Source organism: Salmo salar, chromosome 09 (genome assembly GCF_965601325.2).
Source record: "Salmo salar chromosome 09, fSalSal1, whole genome shotgun sequence".
In the NCBI taxonomy this organism is placed as follows: domain Eukaryota; kingdom Metazoa; phylum Chordata; class Actinopteri; order Salmoniformes; family Salmonidae; genus Salmo; species Salmo salar.
The window spans coordinates 1,898,162-1,921,424 of NC_138299.1; the positions used below are offsets into that span (position 1 = coordinate 1,898,162).

The 23,263-nt window shown below is 42.0% G+C and overlaps 1 protein-coding gene across 1 annotated transcript in view; it reads left to right on the forward strand.

Moving 5' to 3' along the window:
* The window catches only part of LOC106610629 (MAM domain-containing glycosylphosphatidylinositol anchor protein 2), a 233,934-nt gene that overhangs the window by 204,673 nt on the left and 5,998 nt on the right, over nt 1–23,263 (forward strand). The window contains exons 11-16 of the mRNA XM_045723335.2: nt 2,910–3,087; nt 11,315–11,335; nt 11,675–11,830; nt 17,196–17,360; nt 21,927–22,057; nt 22,307–22,406. Coding sequence (XP_045579291.1) covers nt 2,910–3,087; nt 11,315–11,335; nt 11,675–11,830; nt 17,196–17,360; nt 21,927–22,057; nt 22,307–22,406 — 751 coding nt within the window. The remainder of the gene's footprint in view (nt 1–2,909; nt 3,088–11,314; nt 11,336–11,674; nt 11,831–17,195; nt 17,361–21,926; nt 22,058–22,306; nt 22,407–23,263) is intronic.

Below are 23,263 nucleotides of genomic sequence, written 5' to 3' on the forward strand. Positions count from 1 at the left end.
CCCATCTGATCTTAATGAGTGTTTGTTTCCTTTGAAATGGGGTCTGTTTGAATAGACCAGGGCTTTCCAACTCTGTTCCTGGAGCGCTACCGTTTTATAGGTTTTCGCTCCAACGCTAATCTAGCACACCTGATTCTAGTGCTTAGCTGTCTGATAAGCTGAATCAGGTTAGTTATAACTGGGGTTGGAGCGAAAACCTACAGGCGGGTAGCTCTCCAGGAACAGGGAACAGTTGGCATAAAAAAACATGTCATGCTTGCTCTATTCTGGTGGCGCAGTGGAGTAATTCCATAGACAGAAAACAGAAGATCATAGGTTCATATCGCACTGATGCCATGTCACAATAAAAAATACATGTGTTCGTATGACTAATGCCTATCTGTGGTTGGAGTTCAAAAAAGATAACCCAAAATAAGCTAGCCGTGTTATTAAGTCTTATTGAAACATTCAGTGAAAGTTAAGGAAGTTATAAAAATAATAACTCAAAATAACCTAACATTTCCGTTGTCAAAACGTTAATACAATTTTCTCAGAACCTCCCTGCAACATAAAAATAAACGTTCCCAGAACAGGCAACATTTTCACTGCTGTTTTCAGAACGTTAAACAACTTTCAGATTTACGGTCAGGAAATGTATGGCTTCGTTCCCACAACTTCCAAGGAACCAAATGTGCTAGCTGGGCATGTAGTGATTCACAGCTCTGAGACATTGAAAACCTGGGCTGGGTGGGGTGTTCTAAGGAGGGAAGCAGAGGCCATGTGAAGACTCCCAGGTTGCGTCCTGATTGTCCACCCTTATCCCCAAGTCTGCACTTCCCATCATGAATAAAACAATCTTAGATTGATGTAAGTATTGGCTGGAGAGAGATTCCACCATTTTTTCAATTCTTGACTGGAAGTGTGCAAGTGCACACTTGGAGAAAAGGGCAGAGAATTGTGACGTAGCCCCAGTCTCTAGGGGTTGTCTTCACTTGATATTCCTCCAGAATCACACAAACTAACATACAGCTAAGTGAGGGCAAACTTGGGAGAATCTCAATTGTATATCCGTGATCAAGGGACGGAGAACACAAGGATTTAAGGAAATACAATTGAAATCCAACTTAACTTATTGGATAATGCTGTTAAATCAGAGGTTTGGTCTGACTATATGGTAGATGGGACTAAGATCAAGTGTTTTGGAGGCTGTAGTGATGGTTGCACTTCCTTGCAAAATACGTAATTCATTAAATATGGGGCGGCAGGTAGCCTAGTGGTTAGTGCGTTGGGTTGCTGGATCGAATCCCCGAGCTGACAAGGTAAAAATCTGTCATTCTGCCCCTGAACAAGGCAGTTAACCCACTGTTCCCCAGTAGGCCGTCATTGTAAATAAGAATTTGTTCTTAACTGACTTGCCTAGTTAAATAAAGGTTAAATAAAAAATGTATTCTATTAGCAATGGTGTAAAGTACTTAAGTAAAAATACTTTAAAGTACTACTTAAGTCATTTTTTTGTGTATCTGTACTTTGATTTACTATTTATATTTTTGCCAACTTTTCCTTTTACTTCACTACAGTCAAGCATCGATCAAAATGTCACCAGAATAATACCCTCTATTTATTGGAAAGGAGCATCAAGATCACCTTGCACTTTCACAACCCTGTAAAGTTCATCATAACTTAATTCATCTGTAGCCTAATAAACTGCATTGGGAGGACCACACACCATGTCATCGCGTGACTCCAAGTTTACTTTATTTTGATGGTTGTTATATCAATATTTCCACCACCATTTCTCGCATAATTAATTTTACCGACACAAAAAGATCCCACCATGTTGAACGAACAAATGATCTCTCAGCATTTATAAAATTGTACCAAAACTACCTGTTTCCATCACAGCTGACGTAATTTTTTTTATACGGTATGGCTTTAATCGCAAAAGAAACTGTGGATAGAAACGTGGATAATGATTTTTTTGATATGCATCTCCCATTTGGCATGTCTCTTGTGATGTGGTTCACAGCAGCACTGACGGATGTGTTGACTTGACAACTGCATTGGAGTTTAGAATGACCCTTACCCCCCTTTTTGTTCCATGCTGGCTGAAGACCTAGCTAGCCAGTAACTAGCTAACACCAGACAGATGAAGACCTAGCTAGCCAGTAACTAGTGTAACAGTGTAGGTTCCGTCCTTCTCTTCGCCCCAACCTGGGCTCGAACCAGGGACCCTTGCACACATCAACAACTGACACCCCACGAAGCATCGTTACCCATCGCGCCACAAAAGCCGCGGCCCTTGCAACGCAAGGGGCAACCCTACTTCAAGTCTCAGAGCGAGTGACGTCACCGATTGAAACGCTATTAGCGCGCACCACCGCTAACTAACTAGCCATTTCACATCGGTTACACTAGCTAACACCAGACAGACTGCCTCTGATCTGGTGGACTCACCAAACACAAATGCTTTGTTTTTAAATGATGTTGGAGTGTGACCCTGTCTATCTGTAAATAAAATACAAATTGTGCCGTCTGGTTTGCTTAATATAAGGAATTTTTTATTATTTGTACTTTTACTTTTGATACTTAAGTATATTTTAGCAACTACATTTACTTTTGATACTTAAGTATATTTAAAACCAAATACTTTCAAACTTTTACTCAAGTAGTATTTTACTGCGTGACTTACTTTTACTTGAGTTATTTTCTATTAGGGTATCTTTACTTCTACTCAAGTATGAGAATTTAGTACTTTTTCCACCACTGTCTAATAGTATGGATTTTAAGGATGTTTTCTTTGACCTTGAGTTCAGAAAGGGGATCAATGGGAATTGATTATAATGTGGTCAGGTTGGCCTATGTGTAAAAAAAAAAAAAACATTACAAAAGGGGATTCTAATGATTTTTCCAAAAAATCCTGTTTTGTCTAGACGGGCCAGTCAAGGTGGTGGGAGCAGGAGATCCCCATGGAGGGAGCAATTGCCAAGGGCGAGCTGATCACCCACAACCTGACGGAACTCATCAAGCCCGAGGCCTACCTGGTCCGCCTCACCCCCATCACACGCTTCGGAGAGGGAGACTCCACAGACAGAATCATCAGATACAGTGGTGAGCAGAAATCATTCTGTCTAGTTGGACTGTACATACTGTCCAACTAGATGCTGTGTATGCTCACAATTTTGTATTGTAGTATACTAATGTACTTGACCCTCAGCATTGTACAGACTATGTTCTTCAGTAGGGACTAGCATGGCCATGTATTGTATATTGTACACAATGTATGTGACCCTCAGCATTGTACTGTAAAGACAGAATGTTCTTCAGCAAGGACTAGCGCCATATGTAACATGGGCATAATGTTCTATGTAGACCATGGGTGTCAAACATATGGCAGGCTGGTTTGAGTCAAAAAAAAATACAAAAAAATGGGGGTGAGACAAACTCAATATACTTTAAAATGACCAAAACCAAATCTGTGTCGAAATGATAATGGACCTACATTCATACAGTTTCTCGACTGTGTCCAGCTCGCTAATAATCAACTAAAGGAAAGATGGACAGTCAGTGAGTGTCAAAAATTAAATTAAAAAAATTTGATAGAGGACTATGTTTTTGAAATTTTGATGGCGTGGAAATATAACACATTTTCAGTGCGGCTCTCCGGACCTCATTGAAGACCATATGCGTACCCGGGAGAAAATGTATTTTGACACCCCTGATGTAGACTATTAGCATTGATTACTAGGTCCTATCCTAGCCCTGTATGGATGTTGTCATAATTACACAGTCATGTAAACATGGCTTGAAGAAAATATCACAGTAAGAGCCACTCAGACGCTGTCATATTTTGTGAGTATTTCTATGATAATAGGGACCCCTACTGGTTAGGAAAATATAATTACATAGGTCACTGACTGAGTAAAAGTGTTCATATTTAAAAGGAGGAAGTAAAGCATTATCATCGTGGACGGGCAGACAAACTTAAAAGTATCAGGAGTCATCCATGAAGGATTTCAGCCGAGGGTACAAACTTAAAGGAATTTTGAATGAAATGCAATTTTAATGTAGTTGGGGGGCGGATTTGAATTACCTATCTGTTATTACTGGTCTTTATGTAGACAACGTTCCACATCAGAGAAGAATCATTGTCTATTTAACTAGTGTTTATCTATCTTTCACTCTCATTTACTGATTTGTCTCAATCCATCCTCTTTTTGGTACATTCTTACAAAAGGAATGAAAAGAGTCACAGAAAATGTCTGCCCAATCCACCTGTTCAACAAATTAACTCCTTTCAAGACTGGACAACAGGCTGCGGAATTAGAATTACAGCCTGAGCATTGCTTCAATGCTTCAACACCAACACAGATGGAAGCCCTTGTAGTGCAGCACTACAACACAATAAACAATTCTGTCCAGGTTTTGAGACCTTTTTCTCCCAGGTATGAATAGCCTAGCCTGGGTCTATGCTAGTGCCACCCTTTGAAATCCACGCCTGGTGCAAACCTACAGCTGTCAGCCCTAGCATGTGAAGTATGCACGCACACACGCAGCCAGCTATTTCCACCCCATAGAAACACAAAATTACAGTCTGGTGACGAGTTGCTCTGACTAGCAAGCAAACACAACAGTTCACTGACCTTATGCACTAATTAGATGCTTCCAGCCTATTTTCTCTAATTATGTGTTCTCTGCGCCCAGGTGAGGTGAGGTAATAGCAGCACTAGAGTGCATTGCTCCATCCACCCACTTATTATCCTGTTTTTAGGGGGGGAGTATGCTATATGTTCCATTTTAGAGGTCTGAAACTCCCGGCCCTCGGCCCACATCAGCCCCCAAGGTGCTTATTTGTGGCCTGCAGACCTGTAGTTTGAGACGATGCTATATGCTGTATCCATGTTATGGTTGTTGCCCATACTGACAGGCACGCCTGACTTGACATTTCAACCTCTACTCTACGGTCTCCTCTTAACAGTGTTTAAGGTCCCGTGTGACCATAGGTTGTGGTGCAACTACAACATCAGGACTCGAAAGGTCGCCGTTGAAGCAGTGACACACTTAACCCATCGGTGTACAGTTTTAAGCCCATGGGAAAGCACATTTTATTGTATACAGGAATGTCTATACTGTAATGACCAGTATGAGACCCTTATCCTCCTCATACAATTATTTAGGCTATATTAAACTCTCCAAATACAATTTATACAACCACTAAGGACATTGGTAAGGGAATGTTTGTAAGTTAATGTACGACTATTCCCTTACTCCCCTAGTAAGACTGACATGTGACTTATTGAGATTAATATTCATCTTTGAATGTGCCTGTTGGTTCTCCTTTCAATGAGTTTGTCTTATAGAGCTATTAAGCCGGCAGTTACGACCTGTGGCAAAGGTTGAGTTGTGTTTGTTAAACAAGATTTGCAATGGCTGCAGTTCAAATGCATGCTCGGATGGTGCCAAACAAATTGGCAAACCAATGGGGGAAAATATAATTGCTCAGTCATCTCATATTATACAATAAAATGCTCAAAACTCACACACACACTAAGGGCCTGTGGATAACATTTATTTGAATATGAGAGAAAACATTCTTACACATGATTGTTCACATAAGATGATACCGTGACCTGAAATATTGAGATTTATTTTCGTGTTTTTCTCCAGTGATACAACATTGTACTTCAATGATTTGCAGATTATCTGACAATCAACAGATGATTCCTCCAAATTTATCAGACCTGAAACGTTTAATCTCCCTCTGCGTGAGTTGCATCAAGATTACACAATGCACACTAACATCAAATGACCTCTTTTTGCATATTTGTTAATTTTATAAACCAGAACCTCGATACTGTTTTAATCACTACAGTTTAAAATCTGAGGAGTGCCTTGAATCACTTTTGGTTGCACATTATACCTGTGTAGCAAGACTTTACACTGTAATTACCCTTCTAACAACATTGTATTAACTTGTTATTATATTATACATTAGTAATTGCATTTTCATTGCATGAGGAAACATCAATGAGCTCCTCCAAAGGGCACCTTCAAACTTGTTCCCAAACTTTCCTGCCTTTGTTTATTCCTTGACACTGTACACAGGCTCTTAAACTAAGAAATTATACTGAGCTTGATGACAAAACCATTAGTTGGTTTAGCATCAGATAGGCTACTGCTGTACATCATTAGAAAACGTTAGATACCATTTTAGTTGTATATCACCGGGCAGAGCTTAAGTTGCTGTAATCATAGATCAGAAACATTGCTTGGTGAAGGGGCCTTTGAAAGCAAGCTAGACAGGGAGATTATTGCAAGTAGCCTATATAGGGAATACAGCAATACATTATTTCACTGTTCAGATTCATTGTCTTATATCAGATGATTACATTTTTTATGTAACCTTTATTTAAGTAGGCAAGTCAGTTAAGAACAAATTCTTATTTACAATGACGGCCTACACCGGCATAACCCGGACGACGCTGGGCCAATTGTGCGCCGTCCTATGGGACTCCCAATCACGGCCGGTTGTGATACAGCCTGGAATATAAACCAAGGGTGTCTGTAGTGACGCCTCAAGCACTGAGATGGAGTGCCTTAGACCGCAGTGCCACTCGGGAGCCCAGATAGAGCTTCTATTCTGCCAGTATTTCTGGAGTTTGACCATGTGCATGACAACTAGCTTAAATGTGTCCATTAGCTTGCTAAAGCAATTCTTAGCTAGTCACTTCATATGAATAGGAAGCTAACCTGTACACATTCAATGCTGAACACCAAATGCTTCCTCCATAAGTTAGCTAGAAAGCTACTTTAGCAACATTATTTTATCACAATAAAGCCGCTAGCGCAGCCTGTTCTGCCACAAGTCAGTAGCTTCCCATCAGCTCATCTGCTGCTGCGCTCAACTGACCCCAATGTTAGTGGTTGCAAATAATTTTAGCAGGGCCTAGCCACAATTTTGTTTTTATTTTCTTGCAAATTGAATTGGAAAGTACACTGCTCAAAAAAATAAAGGGAACACTAAAATAACACATCCTAGATCTGAATGGATGAAATAATCTTATTAAATACTTTTTTCTTTACATAGTTGAATGTGCTGACAACAAAATCACACAAAAATAATCAGTGGAAATCCAATTTATCAACCCATGGAGGTCTGGATTTGGAGTCACACTCAAAATTAAAGTGGAAAACCACACTACAGGCTGATCCAACTTTGATGTAATGTCCTTAAAACAAGTCAAAATGAGGCTCAGTAGTGCGTGTGGCCTCCACGTGCCTGTATGCAGGGGCGGAAATCCCGGGGGGGACACGACCCCCCCATCCTGGGAAAAATATGATTTGTCCCCCTCAATATATCACTGAAACATAACTATGTAATTTAAATAATATTAATAATACGCAATGAAAGCAATTGTGCTGATTATAGACACTTAACCCCTGTGCGACCTCCGTCCCGCACATCCAGCGAAAAATAATATCGCCATTAGCATAACAAAATTTAATAATACAAAAAATTACAAAAAAAATTAAAATTATATCGTTTTATAGATACACCTCTCCTGAATCGAACCACGTTGTCCGATTTCAAAAAGGCTTTACAGCAAAAGCAAAACATTAGATTATGTTAGAGGAGTATATCGTAAAAGTAGCCACATAGCCATTTTCCGACCAACCACATGCATCACAAATAACCAAAAAACAGCTAAATGCAGCACTAACCTTTGCCAATCTTCATCAGATGACACACCTAGGACATCATGTTACACAATACATGCATTCTTTTGTTCGATAAAGTTCATATTTACATACAAAAACAGCATTTTACATCGGTGCGTAACGTTGACTAACTATTTTCCCTCAAATGCATCCGATGAAACAGAGCTACAATTTACTAAATTACTATTCGAAAACATTTTTAAAATGTAATATCGTCATTCTAAGATTTATAGATGAATATCTCTTGATAGCACCTGTAATGCCAGATTTAAAATGAACTTTACTGGGTAATCATACTTTGCGATGAAAGGGGATGCGATACTCTGAAAAATAGGCTAACGTTACAGGTCAGCGCCATCTTGGAACAATCGTATATCACATCTAGTCTTGTATACTATTGTCAATAATCCCTTACCTTTGGTTGTCTTCATCAGAAAGCACTTCCAGGAATCCCAGGTCCACAACAAATGTATTTTCGTTCGAAAAAAATACTCCTTTATGTTCCAAGAGCTTGTTCTTGTCTGAAGGCTGCTCCAAAACTTCCGTCGGCCACGGGACAGCCATTTCGATAAAATGCATTTTTTTCCCATTTAGGTTCGTTCAAACATGTCAAACGTTGTATAACATAAATCTTCAGGGCGTTTTTCAACAAGAGAGCCAATAAGATTCGAGGGGGACGATTGCATTGTGTTTCAAAACGTTTCGAAAGGGGAGGGTAACCAGGGGCGTCGGCATCATAATGGTGATGGCCCTCTCAAAAATCGCTTTAGCGCCCCCTATCCTAGGGAAACGCCAAGAGGTTAATAGCTCGTTTTTAAGTTTCAAAAGATTGCGACCCCCCCCCCCCACCCTTTGCCTCACAATGGTTTGATCCACTGCCAGTTCCTTAGCTTGCGAGGTAACGTAGAGACTCAATGAACGTAACTGGCGTGAGGTTAATCCAGTCAATCGCGCACACACACTAGCTGAATATGCAGAGCTAGCGCACAAATATTAACTATTAAGCTAGCTAGTACCTATTCCATTTATGTGGCGTCGTCAAAGATGGAATCTTTGCTATCGTCAATTTATTCCAAGATCAGCATGCATGTAAGTTAGTGCTTCAAAGTCCCTGTGATAAGGTTAGCGATAAACTGAACAGAACTACACTCTCTTCTACCATTGTTTTAAATATATTTAATGGTCTCAATGACAGTTTGATTTCACAGAAGTGTGATTGAGTTGGAGTTACATTGTGTTGTTTAAGTGTTCCCTTTATTTTTTTGAGCAGTATATTAAATCACTGTCATGTAATTTTGCTATCTATTCTGCCTGTTTCATAGATATCACCGCACTCTTGTATGACTATCAAAAAATAGGAACTATGTTTTAATTTTTGAATGGCAGATGCTCTGGAATCCCCAAATTTGGATCAACGTTCTACAAGACAGATCTGACCTAAGACAATGCCCCAGATTGTCATTGCTCTGAGAAAGAATTTAGCTAGGCTAACAGTGCTTGTGTAGTAAGCCTTAAATGAATTGACCTTGGATTCTGTAAGAAGATGATGAGCATTATCCTGGTGCCAGATCTGTTTGTGTTCATAGGACTTGGCAAGACAACACAAGCAGGTCTGGGACCTGGCTAGTTGAGCATTATTTCTCACAGAAATATACTGTAGTACAGCGGTGTGCGTTTAGTGTTGTTAGATGAGTGTAGATAATAATCATGTATGACTGGAGGTAATTGCTCAGAAATGTATGGAGATATGATTCTGACGTCCCATATATGTACAGTAGCATACTAGCATTGCACCTTTCGATTCCAACGTGCAGTGGCACTGCGTACAATTGTGTCCTCTGGATAACAGCATTCAAGGCCCGAGGACATGCCAGGGCAGCCACTTCAGTGTGATACACTGGATCATCTTTCGTAACCACAAGTTGTTGGTGTTAGAGTTACAGTATGTGTTTTTCTCTGAGCAACTTTAGCCTCAAGAATCGTGTTTACTTCTTGATCACACTGTAAATATTGTACAGCAGCTGTTTGATAAAGAATACAAGGATATTCAGATGGTCTCATGAAGTGACGCCTACAAGAGAAAAGCAGAATGTACTGAAATGTGTTCGTGCAACTACCTAAGTCTTCCAGATATGTAGTCTATCCTACACGACGAGCGAAAGAGCGATGCACCAATTTGAATGTGTATTTAACGATGTTGAGAAAATGTGCGTTTTCCACCGTCGCCCACCAGCCTATTTCCTCCCTACACCCCTCCCTGCCTCTGTAGTCCTAATTGCTGTCTTGCTGCACCGAGTGCACAGAGCCTATCAATTAGAGTCAGTGCTAATGCAGAGCATGTTTCCAAACTAGCAGCATCTGCTCCTCTCCACCAAGGCGACCTCCTCCTCACTCAATTTGGAAACAGCTGGGTGGTTTAGTAGTGGGGGAAGTGAAACTTCCCGATGCATAATTGGCTTCAATATTGCAGCTCTGAAAGGGGGAAATATATGTAAAAAATGGGAAAATAATGAAAATCTGATGCGATTTGCCACAAAACCACCCACCCACACCTCCATATTATACAGTTGCCCAAATGACAATCATTTGATGCCGGTGCATGTATTTTCATATTTAATCCTCAATATGAAATAAATCAATTGGCGGTTCTCTTTACAATGGGATAATTTCTATGCAATTTATTTTGTACAGACGTCATTTTAATAATAGCAGCTTCTTCCCTTGAACATCTGCTGTTGTTTTTGTTTTTCGAATGTGTTATTGTTTTTGCGTTCTGGTCATATCAGGCAGGTAGTATAGTGGTTAGAGCGTTGGACTCGGTTGCAAGATCGAATCCCCGAGCTGACAAGGTACAAATCTGTCGTTCTGCCCCTCAACAAAGCAGTTAACCCACTGTTCCTAGGCCGTCATTGTAAATAAGAATTTGTTCTTAACTGACTTACCTAGTTAAATAAAGGTAAAATAAATATCTGATAATTCCTTATTAGTCTATTCAATGGGCCTGTGGCTGTACTTCTCTTGGGCCGCACTGATCTGTTACACCACCAAATGGACACACTGTTTACTCTAGTGCAGACGGCTCACCGTGAAAGTTTACAGCCTGAATACATCTCCCAAACTCCTACTGTGCTTAAAGAATGCTTTCTCTACAGATTAGGTTCTGGGAGTTGATTGGTTGAAATTGGGATCAATTTCAGGTCAACTATCTCCACGGCACATTGTTGCGAAACCTCTGCCCAGCATGCAGTTCTGCCCTCATTGGGATTGGGGAAGGACTCAGCCGCTGTTCCTGGCGAGCGCAGATAGGGAAGGTGGTGAATTAAATTAAGAAAGATGCAGGTCTGTATAGTTCACTTGAGCATTGTGCTTCCTCTCTTCCATTAGACCTCTGCAGTATATAAGCCCTCTCTCTCTCCAGATGATAAGAGGGAACGATGGCACATCACTACTCCCTTGAACTTTGCCGCAAATTAGACTGCGGGGACAAACAAAGTAGTTCTTCATTTTTATATTTCCACACAACACTTTTAAAGAGAGTAGAAATTAAGTCTTAAACGCAGGCATTCCTTTCAGAAGTTTGAACACCTAAATGATTTGTCTCTTTTGTTTTTTCTTTCAGCACCAGTCAACCCTCACTTGAGTAAGTATCACTCCTATGAATGCTATGACTACCTTAGGCATTTTGATCGAAATATTTAATAAGCCAAGCCAACCATAATATTTTAGTTAACACAGGCCATAGATAAATACAAAGAAGTGAAGAGTTTTAATATGTAATACACAGTTTATTAATGTTAATCATCAATCGTAATACACAGGTCCTTAATGTCCAACATTATTACCTATTAATACATTCTTCATAATGCATTTTAAGCCCCTTTTGTAATCTGTAGTAACGTGTTTGAAAATGCATAACATCTATTTTTCCTGACCTGTGCACTAGCATCTGAATGTATTCTCTGTGTGTCTTCCCCACCAGGAGAGTTCCAGTGCAGCTTTGAAGATGAGGCCGTGTGTATGTTCACCCAAGACAAGACGGATGACTTTGACTGGACCCGACACAGCGCCGCCACCAGAGACACCAAGTACACGCCCAACACCGGGCCCAGCAGTGACCGAGCGGGCTCCAAGCAAAGTTAGCACACACACAAATATACACACACACATGCACACTCTTACCCAAGAATACACAACACTGGGCTCTATATCTTTCAACTAATTTCTCCATTCTGTTCTGCTCTCATGTAGTGGACAATGATGGGATGACATATCAGGAAGTCGATTGGTTATTGCAAAATCGCTTTGCTGATCATTTGCAACTAACGTTGGTACTTTCAAAAATTTGATTGCCAAATCTATAATTGTTGTTTGACATCTCTGCTCAAACCTTCTCCAACCTATCTCCTGATTCTGCCTCCTCAACCCTCCTCTCCTCCCTTTCTGCATCCTTTGATTTTCTCTGTCCCCTATCCTCCAGGCCGGCTCGGTCCTCCCCTCCTGCTCCGTGGCTCGACGACTCACTACGAGCTCACAGAACAGGGCTCCGGGCAGCCGAGCGGAAATGGAGGAAAACTCGCCTCCCTGCGGACCTGGCATCCTTTCACTCACTCCTCTCTACATTCTCCTCTTCTGTCTCTGCTGCTAAAGCCACTTTCTACCACTCTAAATTCCAAGCATCTGCCTCTAACCCTAGGAAGCTCTTTGCTACCTTCTCCTCCCTCCTGAATCCTCCTCCCCCTCCCCCCCCCCTCCTCCCTCTCTGCGGATGACTCCGTCAACCATTTTGAAAAGAAGGTTGACGATATCCGATCCTCGTTTGCTAAGTCAAACGACACCGCTGGTCCTGCTCACACTGCCCTACCCTGTGCTTTGACCTCTTTCTCCCCTCTCTCTCCAGATGAAATCTCGCGTCTTGTGACGGCCGGCCGCCCAACAACCTGCCCACTTGACCCTATCCCCTCCTCTCTTCTCCAGACCATTTCCGGAGACCTTCTCCCCTTCCTCACCTCGCTCATCAACTCATCCTTGACCGCTGGCTACGTCCCTTCCGTCTTCAAGAGAGCGAGAGTTGCACCCCTTCTGAAAAAACCTACACTCGATCCCTCCGATGTCAACAACTACAGACCAGTATCCCTTCTTTCTTTTCTCTCCAAAACTCTTGAACGTGCCGTCCTTGGCCAGCTCTCCTGCTATCTCTCTCAGAATGACCTTCTTGATCCTAATCAGTCAGGTTTCAAGACTGGGCATTCAACTGAGACTGCTCTTCTCTGTGTCACGGAGGCTCTCCGCACTGCTAAAGCTAACTCTCTCTCCTCTGCTCTCATACTTCTAGACCTATCTGCTGCCTTTGATACTGTGAACCATCAGATCCTCCTCTCCACCCTCTCCGAGTTGGGCATCTCCGGCGCGGCCCACGCTTGGATTGCGTCCTACCTGACAGGTCGCTCCTACCAGGTGGCGTGGCGAGAATCTGTCTCCGCACCATGCGCTCTCACCACTGGTGTCCCCCAGGGCTCTGTTCTAGGCCCTCTCCTATTCTCGCTATACACCAAGTCACTTGGCTCTGTCATATCCTCACATGGTCTCTCCTATCATTGCTATGCAGACGACACACAATTAATCTTCTCCTTTCCCCCTTCTGATAACCAGGCGGCGAATCGCATCTCTGCATGTCTGTCAGACATATCAGTGTGGATGACGGATCACCAGCTCAAGCTTAACCTCGGCAAGACAGAGCTGCTCTTCCTCCCGGGGAAGGACTGCCCGTTCCATGATCTCGCCATCACGGTTGACAACTCCCTTGTGTCCTCCTCCCAGAGTGCTAAGAACCTTGGCGTGATCCTGGACAACACCCTGTCGTTCTCCACTAACATCAAGGCGGTGACCCGATCCTGTAGGTTCATGCTCCACAACATTCGCAGAGTACGACCCTGCCTCACACAGGAAGCGGCGCAGGTCCTAATCCAGGCACTTGTCATCTCCCGTCTGGATTACTGCAACTCGCTGTTGGCTGGGCTCCCTGCCTGTGCCATTAAACCCCTACAACTCATCCAGAACGCCGCAGCCCGTCTGGTGTTCAACCTTCCCAAGTTCTCTCACGTCACCCCGCTCCTCCGCTCTCTCCACTGGCTTCCAGTTGAAGCTCGCATCCGCTACAAGACCATGGTGATTGCCTACGAAGCTGTGAAGGGAACGGCACCTCCATACCTTCAGGCTCTGATCAGGCCCTACACCCAAACAAGGGCACTGCGTTCATCCACCACTGGCCTGCTGGCCCCCCTACCTCTGAGGAAGCACAGTTCCCGCTCAGCCCAGTCAAAACTGTTCGCTGCTCTGGCACCCCAATGGTGGAACAAGCTCCCTCACGACACCAGGACAGCGGAGTCAATCACCACCTTCCGGAGACACCTGAAACCCCACCTCTTTAAGGAATACCTAGGATAGGATAAAGTAATCCTTCTAACCCCCCCCCCCCCTTAAAATATTTAGATGCACTATTGTAAAGTGGTTGTTCCACTGGATATCATAAGGTGAATGCACCATTTTGTAAGTCGCTCTGGATAAGAGCGTCTGCTAAATGACTTAAATGTAAATGTAAATGTAAAATGTAAATTTCTAAGGGACGATGTATGCAAATGGACTGGCTGACACCAGACCATGTGGCACAATCAAGCTTTTAACTCTCATTGAGTCCCACCACGTTAAAATAAGTTTTTGCTTAGTTTTGAGTGATCGCGCTGATTGTTTATCACACTCATCAGTTGTAAAGCAAGGGGGGGCGGTACTCGTGGCTGAGTGTGTGGGTGTTTGGTGAGTAAGAGAGACACGGAGGAGAGACATCCACTGTAAAAGCACAGCCCCCTTCATTATCGACGTGTCATGCCGACAACATCAAAGAGCCTCCCCAGACTCTGGAGTCAGCCTCAGTCTGTCGCTTTAGCCATGCAAGTATACAAGTGCATTAATGTGGAAAACATTTCAAGGACATTTATGCAGGTGTATTGTTGAATGGAATCCATATTTGAAACAATGTTTGAAATGTACTTAGTATTCTCTACATCAGTGGTCACCAACCGGTCGATCAAAGCATTCCTAGTCGATCACCAAACATTTCTGTAGAAAAGCCAATGATGGCTTGGTGTTTTTATTGGTGTTGCACTGTTGGTGGTAGGTGCACTTGATTCAGAAGCCCTGCGCACCGGGTAGGAAAAGTGTTACCATTTCATTTGTCTGAAAAGACAAACTCCACCTACCTGGCGGACCGGGAGCTCTGTGGCTAAATCGAGTGAACGGTCATCCAACTCGGAATTCCAAGTCGGAAACTCGGGTACCTTTCTAGAGCACCGACTTTCCGACCTGAAGATCACTTACGTCATGATTTCACCTCGTTTTTTTTTGTTCCGAGTTGTCTTGAAAGCACCATGACCATCAGTCCAGTAAAATAAAAAGCGAATTATTTCAATTTATGCTCAGCTGTGCCTCGCAAGTGCTACACCAACAGGTCTATTTTGTTATAAAAGCTATAGTTTTAAAATATTATATGGTCTGAGAAGAACAATATTGGCAGGCATATAGCCAATATGCTGTGATAATGTTTTAGGCCTACTGCACAAATGTAATTCCTACAGAACTGTTTTTAATTAGGTTAATGTTACATTTTCTAAGTAAAAAAATTTGAGCGGTAGATCTCAGCTTGCTTTTTGATTGCGAAAGTGATCTTGACTCAGGAAAGGTTGGTGACCACTGCTCTACATGTTACCTGTGTCATTCCACCAATTCAGTGCCTTTTGTGGAAGTGTAACTTGGTCATTTCACCTTATTTTAACATTGTCATAAAGAACACTTTCAACTTCGTAAAAAACAAGTTTTCCCATTTGCCTATTAAGTTCCAAAAAAAGTAACAGGGTTGTCCATATCAGGGTTGATTATTTCTTCTTAAATCAGTCATAAATTCCATTGTGACAGGGGGAATGGAAGCTTGTTGTGTGCAACAGGGAGTGGCAATTGAATGCAAGCTTCACAAAAATGTTTTTACTGTTAAAACAATTTCTAGCCTGTCTATCTACGTGCTATGCCCATCCCACTCAGTTTTCCACCACAAAAGACCAGAAAATGGCTATGAACCAGCTGCTTTTACTATGATTTGACTATTAGATGTTCAATGTTTCTTTTTATAAAATTATTTAAAAAAAACAATAGTTTCACCATATTAAAATGAGAGTTAAGTTCACATAACAAGGTTGACTTTAAAATCAGGGACAGATGTAAATGAATCGCTAATCACATGAAATAAAAAAAAGATCTTCAGAAATTAATGTCAAAGTAACAAAATAACTAGGGCTTTACAATGATGGTGAAACTTGGAGAAGTTTTGGGAGTGGGTGGGTTAAAATCTACCTTGAAGTGACACTGACAGGGTTGACGGAAGGATGTCAAAATGCTGAATTTAGCAAGCCTTTATTCATATTAAAATGATTTATTGAATTCTCCGGTCTAGCGGAAGGCTAGTAAATACACAAAGGTAGCTACATACGTAATTGCGATCAATTAACCCCAGTCATGACCCTTGCAAAAGAAGGTAACACTTAGCCAACAGGTATATGATGCACTTATAATGCTTTGTAAGACTTGTCATGCGTGTGATATGTTAGTTTTCTTTGCAGTTCCCATTTGTACTTTTCTTTTCTGGAATTGGGTATGCTCCCCTGCTGTATAGTACCACTTCACCTGCCTCCATCTCCTCCTCCTCCTCCTCCTCCTCTTTGTGCTCTGTCTCTATAGGGTGTGTGTGAGCCGTGATGGACATCTGCAGCGCCGTGTGCAGCATTATGAAATATTAGTGTCTGTCACTACCTGCCCATCGACGACCGCCTGAGGGAGCTAGCAGTAGCTTTTCCCCCAATGTAGAATCTCCCACAATTCCATCCACTTGTTAAATGCCAAAAGCCCCAGCCGTTAAAATAAACCAATTAAATGGTGGGACTCCTCGAGATACATTTGTTTGTGTTTTAGGGCATTTTACGATGGATAATGTCATAAGTAATGCATTGCTTTACAATGAAACACGAGGCTCAAAGTTTCCCAGTCCGTTTGTTTTTCTTTCAGTTCAAGTCATCTGCTTTTTGAATTCCCAACATAACTTGTTCTAAGAAGATTACTCTTTTTATCTGATTGGTATCCACAGAGCAAGCCAGTTTTATGGATTGCACTGTACACAATTTCAACTTTTCATCTCCCTCGTCAGAAAATTGCACTGCAGTGTTCAGAAAACTCTCCCGATACCACAACAGTTTAAGGACTGCTAACGGCATGTGCCTTAGCTACAGATTTGTAGCAGTTATTATAGGTAGAGAGATGAACTCTGCTGTTTGGTTTAGAATTCTAATGGTCTCTCAATTGTAATGGTCTCTCAAAAAGTATGATGTAATGTTTAATCAGTGTTGTTTTGCTATCATACGGGTTTCTACATGGACATTGATTGTTGTTTTTTCAACATACAGGTTTCTACATGTACATTGAGACGTCTCGACCTCGCCTGGAGGGAGAAAAGGCTCGACTGTTGACCCCCACATTCAACGTCGCCCCCAAAAGCCCCTATGGGACTGTGACCGCCGCTCCCACCTACTGCTTTGGCTTCTACTACCATATGTATGGGAAACACATAGGTAAGGTGCCCCTAGTGAAGTGATCATCAACTATATTCAGCCGGGGGTGGGTTTTTTTCTTCTGTTTTTTTCTTGAGCAGGTGGGGGCCGGAATATACAGTTGAAGTCGGAAGTTTACATACACCTTAGCCAAATACATTTGAACTCAGTTTTTCACAATTCCTGACATTTAATCCTATTAAAAATTCCCTGTCTTAGGTCAGTTAGGATCACCACTTTATTTTAAGAATGTGAAATGTCAGAATAATAGTAGAGAGAATGTTTTATTTCAGCTTTTATTTATTTCATCACATTCCCAGTGGGTCAGAAGTTTACATACACTCAATTAGTATTTTATAGCATTGCCTTTAAATTGTTTAACTTGAGTCAAACGTTTCGGGTAGCCTTCCACTAGCTTCCCACAATAAGTTGGGTGAATTTTGGACCATTCCTCCTGACAGAGCTGGTGTAACTCAGTCAGGTTTGTAGGCCTCCTTGCTCGCACACGCTTTTTCTGTTCTTCCCACAAATGTTCTATAGGATTGAGGTCAGGGCTTTGTGATGGCCACTCCAATACCTTGACTTTGTTGTCCTACGCTATTTTGCCACAGCTTTGGAAGTATGCTTGGGGTCATTGTCCATTTGGAAGACCATTTGCGACAAAGCTTTCACTTCCTGACTGATGTCTTGAGATGTTGCTTCAATATATCTACATAATTTTCCTCCCTCGTGATGCCATCTGTTTTGTGAAGTGCACCAGTCCCTTCTGCAGCAAAGCACCCCCACAACATGATGCTGGCACCCCCGTGCTTCACGGTTGGGAGGGTGTTCTTTGGCTTGCAAGCCTCCCCCTTTTTCCTCCAAACATAACGATGGTCATTATGGCCAAACAGTTCTATTTTTGTTTCATCAGACCAGAGGACATTTCTCCAAAAGTACGATCTTTGTCCCCATGTGCAGTTGCAAACCGTAGTCTGGCTTTTTTATGGCAGTTTTGGAGCAGTGGCTTCTTCTTTGCTGAGCGGCCTTTCAGGTTATGTCGATATAGGACTAGTTTTACTGTGGATATAGATACTTTTGTACCTGTTTGTACCTCCAGCATCTTCACAAGGTCATTTGCTGTTGTTCTGGGATTGATTTGCACTTTTCCCACCGAAGTGCGTTCATCTCTCTCTTAAACAACCACTACACAGGGTCATTCCATACTTTGAATCAGGTAGCATTTGTGTTAAAAAAAGGTGACCCATTTTTCCCGTGTCCATGGGCATTGAAATATTTGATATTGATTTATACACTTTGTTCTGTTGGAATTTAGAATTCCCAAATCAAAGCTTTTGATTAAACGCCACATTAAACGCCGCAGCTTTTGATTAAACGCCGCAGCTGCGTGGTCCCATGATGTTTATACTTGCGTACTATTGTTTGTACAGATGAACATGGTACCTTCAGGCATTTGGAAATTGCTCCCAAGGATGAACCAGACTTGTGGAGGTCTACAATTTGTTTCCGGAGGTTTTGGATGATTTCTTTTGATTTTCCCATGATGTCAAGCAAAGAGGCACTGAGTTTGAAGGTAGGCCTTGAAATACATTCACAGGTACACCTCCAATTGACTCAAATGTTGTCAATTAGCCTATCAGAAGCTTCTAAAGCCATGACATAATTTTCTGGAATTTTCCAAGCTGTTTAAAGGCACAGTCAATTTAGTGTATGTACATTTCTGACCCACTGGAGTTGTGATAGAGTGAAATAATCTGTCTGTAAACAATTGTTGGAAAAATTACTTGTGTCATGTACAAAGTAGGCGTCCTAACCGACTTGCCAAAACTATATTTTGTTAACAAGAAATGTGTGGAGTGGTTGAAAAATTAGTTTTAATGACTCCAACCTATGTGTATGTAAACTTCTGACTTCAACTGCAATTACAAATAATTTGTGGACTGCAAATTGACCCAAACAATATCATATTTCTAACCTTGCTTACATTTGTATGTGATCACATATATCTCTCTATTATGTGTGGGAATACACTTTCCATTTACATAAAATCACCCACTTCCCAAATGCCAGTTGGGGAACCCTGTCTTAGTGCTATTAGGAATTAAATGTACACTATACAAAAATATGTGAACACCCCTTCAAATTAGTGGATTTCGCGATTTCAGCCACACCCGTTGCTGCGGGTGTATAAAATCGAGCACACAGACATGCGATCTCCATAGCCCAACATTGGCAGTAAAATGGCCTTACTGAAGAGCTCAGTGACTATAAACGTGGCACCGTCATAGGATGCCATCTTTCCAACAAGTCAGTTCATCAAATTTCTGCCCTGCTAGAGCTGCCCCGGTCAACTGTAAGTGCTGTTATTGTGAAGTGGAAAAGTCTAGGAGCAACAACAGCTCAGCCGCGAATTGGTAGGCCACACAAGCTCACAGAATGGGGCCACCGAGTGCTGAAGTGCGTAGCAAAACTCACTACAGAGTTCCAAACTGCCTCTGGAAGCAACGTCAGCACAAGAACTGTTCATCGGGAGCTTCATTAAATGGGTTTCCATGGCCGAGCAGCCGCACACAAGCCTAAGATCACCATGCGCAATGCCAAGCATCGGCTGGAGTGGTATAAAGCTCACCGTCATTGGACTCTGGAGCAGTGGAAATGCGTTCTCTGGAGTGATGAATCATGCTACACCACCTGGCAGTCCGATGGACAAATCTGGGTTTGGCGGATGCCAGCAGAACGCTACCTGCCCCAATGCATAGTGCCAGCTGTAAAGTTTGGTGGAGAAGGAATAATGGCCTGGGGCTGTTTTTCATGGTTTGTGATAGGCCCCTTAGTTCCAATGAATGGAAATCTTAACACGACAGCATACAATAACATTCTGGATGATTCTGTGCTTCCAACTTTGTGGCAATAGTTTGGGGAAAGCCCTTTCCTGTTTCAGCTTGACAATGCCCCCATACACAAAGTGAGGTCCATACAGAAATGTTTTGTCGAGATCGGTGTGGAAGAACTTGACTGGCCTGCACAGAGCCCTGACCTCAACCCCATCGACACCTTTGGGATGAATTGGAATGCCGACTGTGAGCCAGGCCTAATCACCCAACATCAGTGCCCGACCTCACTAATGATCTTGTGGCTGAATGGAGCAAGTCTCCAACATCTAGTGGAAAGCCTTCCCAGAAGAATGGAGGCTGTTATAGCAGCAAAGAGGGTCCAACTCCATATTAATTCCCATGATTTTGGAATGAGATGTTCGACGAGCAGGTGTCTACATACTTTTGGTAATGTAGTGTAAATTACAAGGATTAATGCAAATCCTGCACTGTAGCTATTTCATCAGGCAAATCTAGCATGGAGTGTGTTTGATTTGTTAAGTACACACCTGAGAGCTTTCCATTAGCATCCACTTGCAATCAAATCCCCTATTTCCCTGTTCGGTACCTCCCTGATGATTAGATAAGTGTTTGCTTACCACTCAAGTTGTACTCCCACCTTTCTTTTTTAATTTGACAACCACTCAGTAACACTTCCATACTGGAATATGTGAAGCCCCCCGGGCATTGGTGGAAATGGAAATTGAACACTGCACAAGAAAAAAAAAAAAACTATTTCTGGGTGTTTACAAACCTTCCATTTGAATATTAATAACCTTATCATCCATCAAAATCTAGTCAGGCTCCCCTGCTTCTGTCACCAAGGTTGCCTTCTCACACCCTGCTCATGCCATCCTGTTGTTGCGGTGTCAGACAGTTGCATCTGAGCGATGGGTGTGTCCTCTGACCTGCCAGACATGCCTGCAACTTCAATTTTCTGCTCCGCAAAGCTGTCGGGATTCTGAATAGGACGTGTCAACCTAATCCACGTAGGTCTCAATGGGCCCTCTCTTTCTCTGCTTGCTCAGCCTCAGAAACCAGCAACCAGCAGCCGGAGTCAAAAATGGCTGATGGCGTGTCCTTCTTACCTGTCTTTCTTTTTCATTGGTTTCCGTTAGAGAAAGAAAGGCAACCTGCATTCAGTCCTTTTTTATTCGGTGCAGAATGAGTGAGTGAGTGAGTGAGTGGTGGAGAGACTTTGAATTCTCATTTGAAGTAAGTGGGTATTTTCAGGAATCTGTCGTTGTTGCTTTTTGATCATCCAGTGAGGTCCACTTAAGGCTCCCCTCACAGGGATGTGGCATATTGTAGCTGACGGCTCGTCTACTTTGGCATCTCCTCGTTTGCACTGAAAAAAAAACATACAAGATTTAACTCTCCTGATCATCCCTTGAGAGTAAATTATGTTAGCAAATTCATACATTCCACTCAGTAAAAGCCACACTCAATAAGGGAAAGTTAATGTGTAGACCCCTTGAGACATTTAGTATTTGCAGTAATGAGCTTTTATGTGTTTTGTTAATAGTATAAGGTCATACATTAATAATGAGTAAAGTCTCAACACAAAAGGATAAGTGCTACCATGATGAGGCCGTATATGATCGATGATATCAGACCTGTGTTCCAATTGTACTTGAAATCTTTAAAATACTAAAGCTGTGCTTGATTGAGCTTGCCATGTTGTCCATAAAGTGAATGATGTTTTCTCCTCTAGGGGCGTTGAACGCGTACCTACGGCAGAAGGGCCACTCGGGCTCAGACAGTTCCTTGTGGAACTTGGTCGGGAACCAAGGGGACCGATGGAAGCAAGCCAAAGTCAACATCCACCCAATAGCCTCTTTCCAGGTGGGTACAACTCTTTGGGAGGAGCAGTGGGTCACCAATGCAGAACTATGGTGGCCCCAAGGTACAAAGTACAAAACTGCCTTCATCTGTGCTTCCCCTCTTATGCCATGTCTTATATAAATATTTGTCTTATATATTTTGCTACAGTATATGTTTCACAGAATGAGCCATTGACTTAGTAGCAGTAAGACATTTAAGCAGTTGATGTTAACAAGTTTTGTTTTTGTCTGTCTTATCCCGTTTTGGTAGTTGGTTCTGGAAGGAATTCGTGGTCCGGGTATAGAAGGCGATATCGCCATAGATGATGTCACCATTGAGGAAGGAGAATGTAAAGACCCTCCACCCAACAGTAAGTGCTTTTTTTTGTTTATACCTGGGAATCCATGACAACCATGGACCTATACATCATCCAGAACCAATCAACCATGAAGAGGCAAGGCTTATAATAACATATACATTTATATCATTCCTCTTGGGAACTAAAATTCAAGGACTGAGAGAGCTCTATTGTTAGCTCTCTCACATTTGCTCTCCAAGAGTATAGCTATGCCGCTGTATTTTTCTTTATGGATGTTTCAGGTATCGTCAGTGAAATTACATTTGAGGGAATGATCGAACAGCTGCTTTTAAATGTTATGCAAGCCAGAAAATGTTACTGTCTTATTGACCTAAAAAAGATAGATGTTTAATGCAATCGAAAATGTTATTTTACTCATTACTTATATTACTTAACTTGGTAATGGCTTTTTAAATCATGTTAAGTATCCTCCCAAATGGAAGATATCAGCCACTTCCATGAAATATTAGGCATTAGATGCTTTCTCACTTGTACACTTGAGACTGTCGGCTGGGTCTCTTTGCTGATAAACAAGGTTCAGTGAAAATACTACCAAAAAATGTACAAATGGTAATGTTTAAAGAACCTCTTAACTGTTTGAGGAATTGTCTTATACTTCATGTACAGTTGAAGTCGGAAGTTTGCATACACTTAGGTTGGAGTCATTAAAACCTGTTTTTCAACCACTCCACAAATTTCACTTATAATTCACTGTATCACAATTCCAGTGGGTCAGAAGTTTACATACACTAAGTTGACTGTGCCTTTAAACAGCTTGGAAAATTCCAGAAAATTATGTCATGGCTTTAGAAGCTTCTGATAGGCTATTGACATAATTTGAGTCAAGTGGAGGTGTACCTGTGGATGTA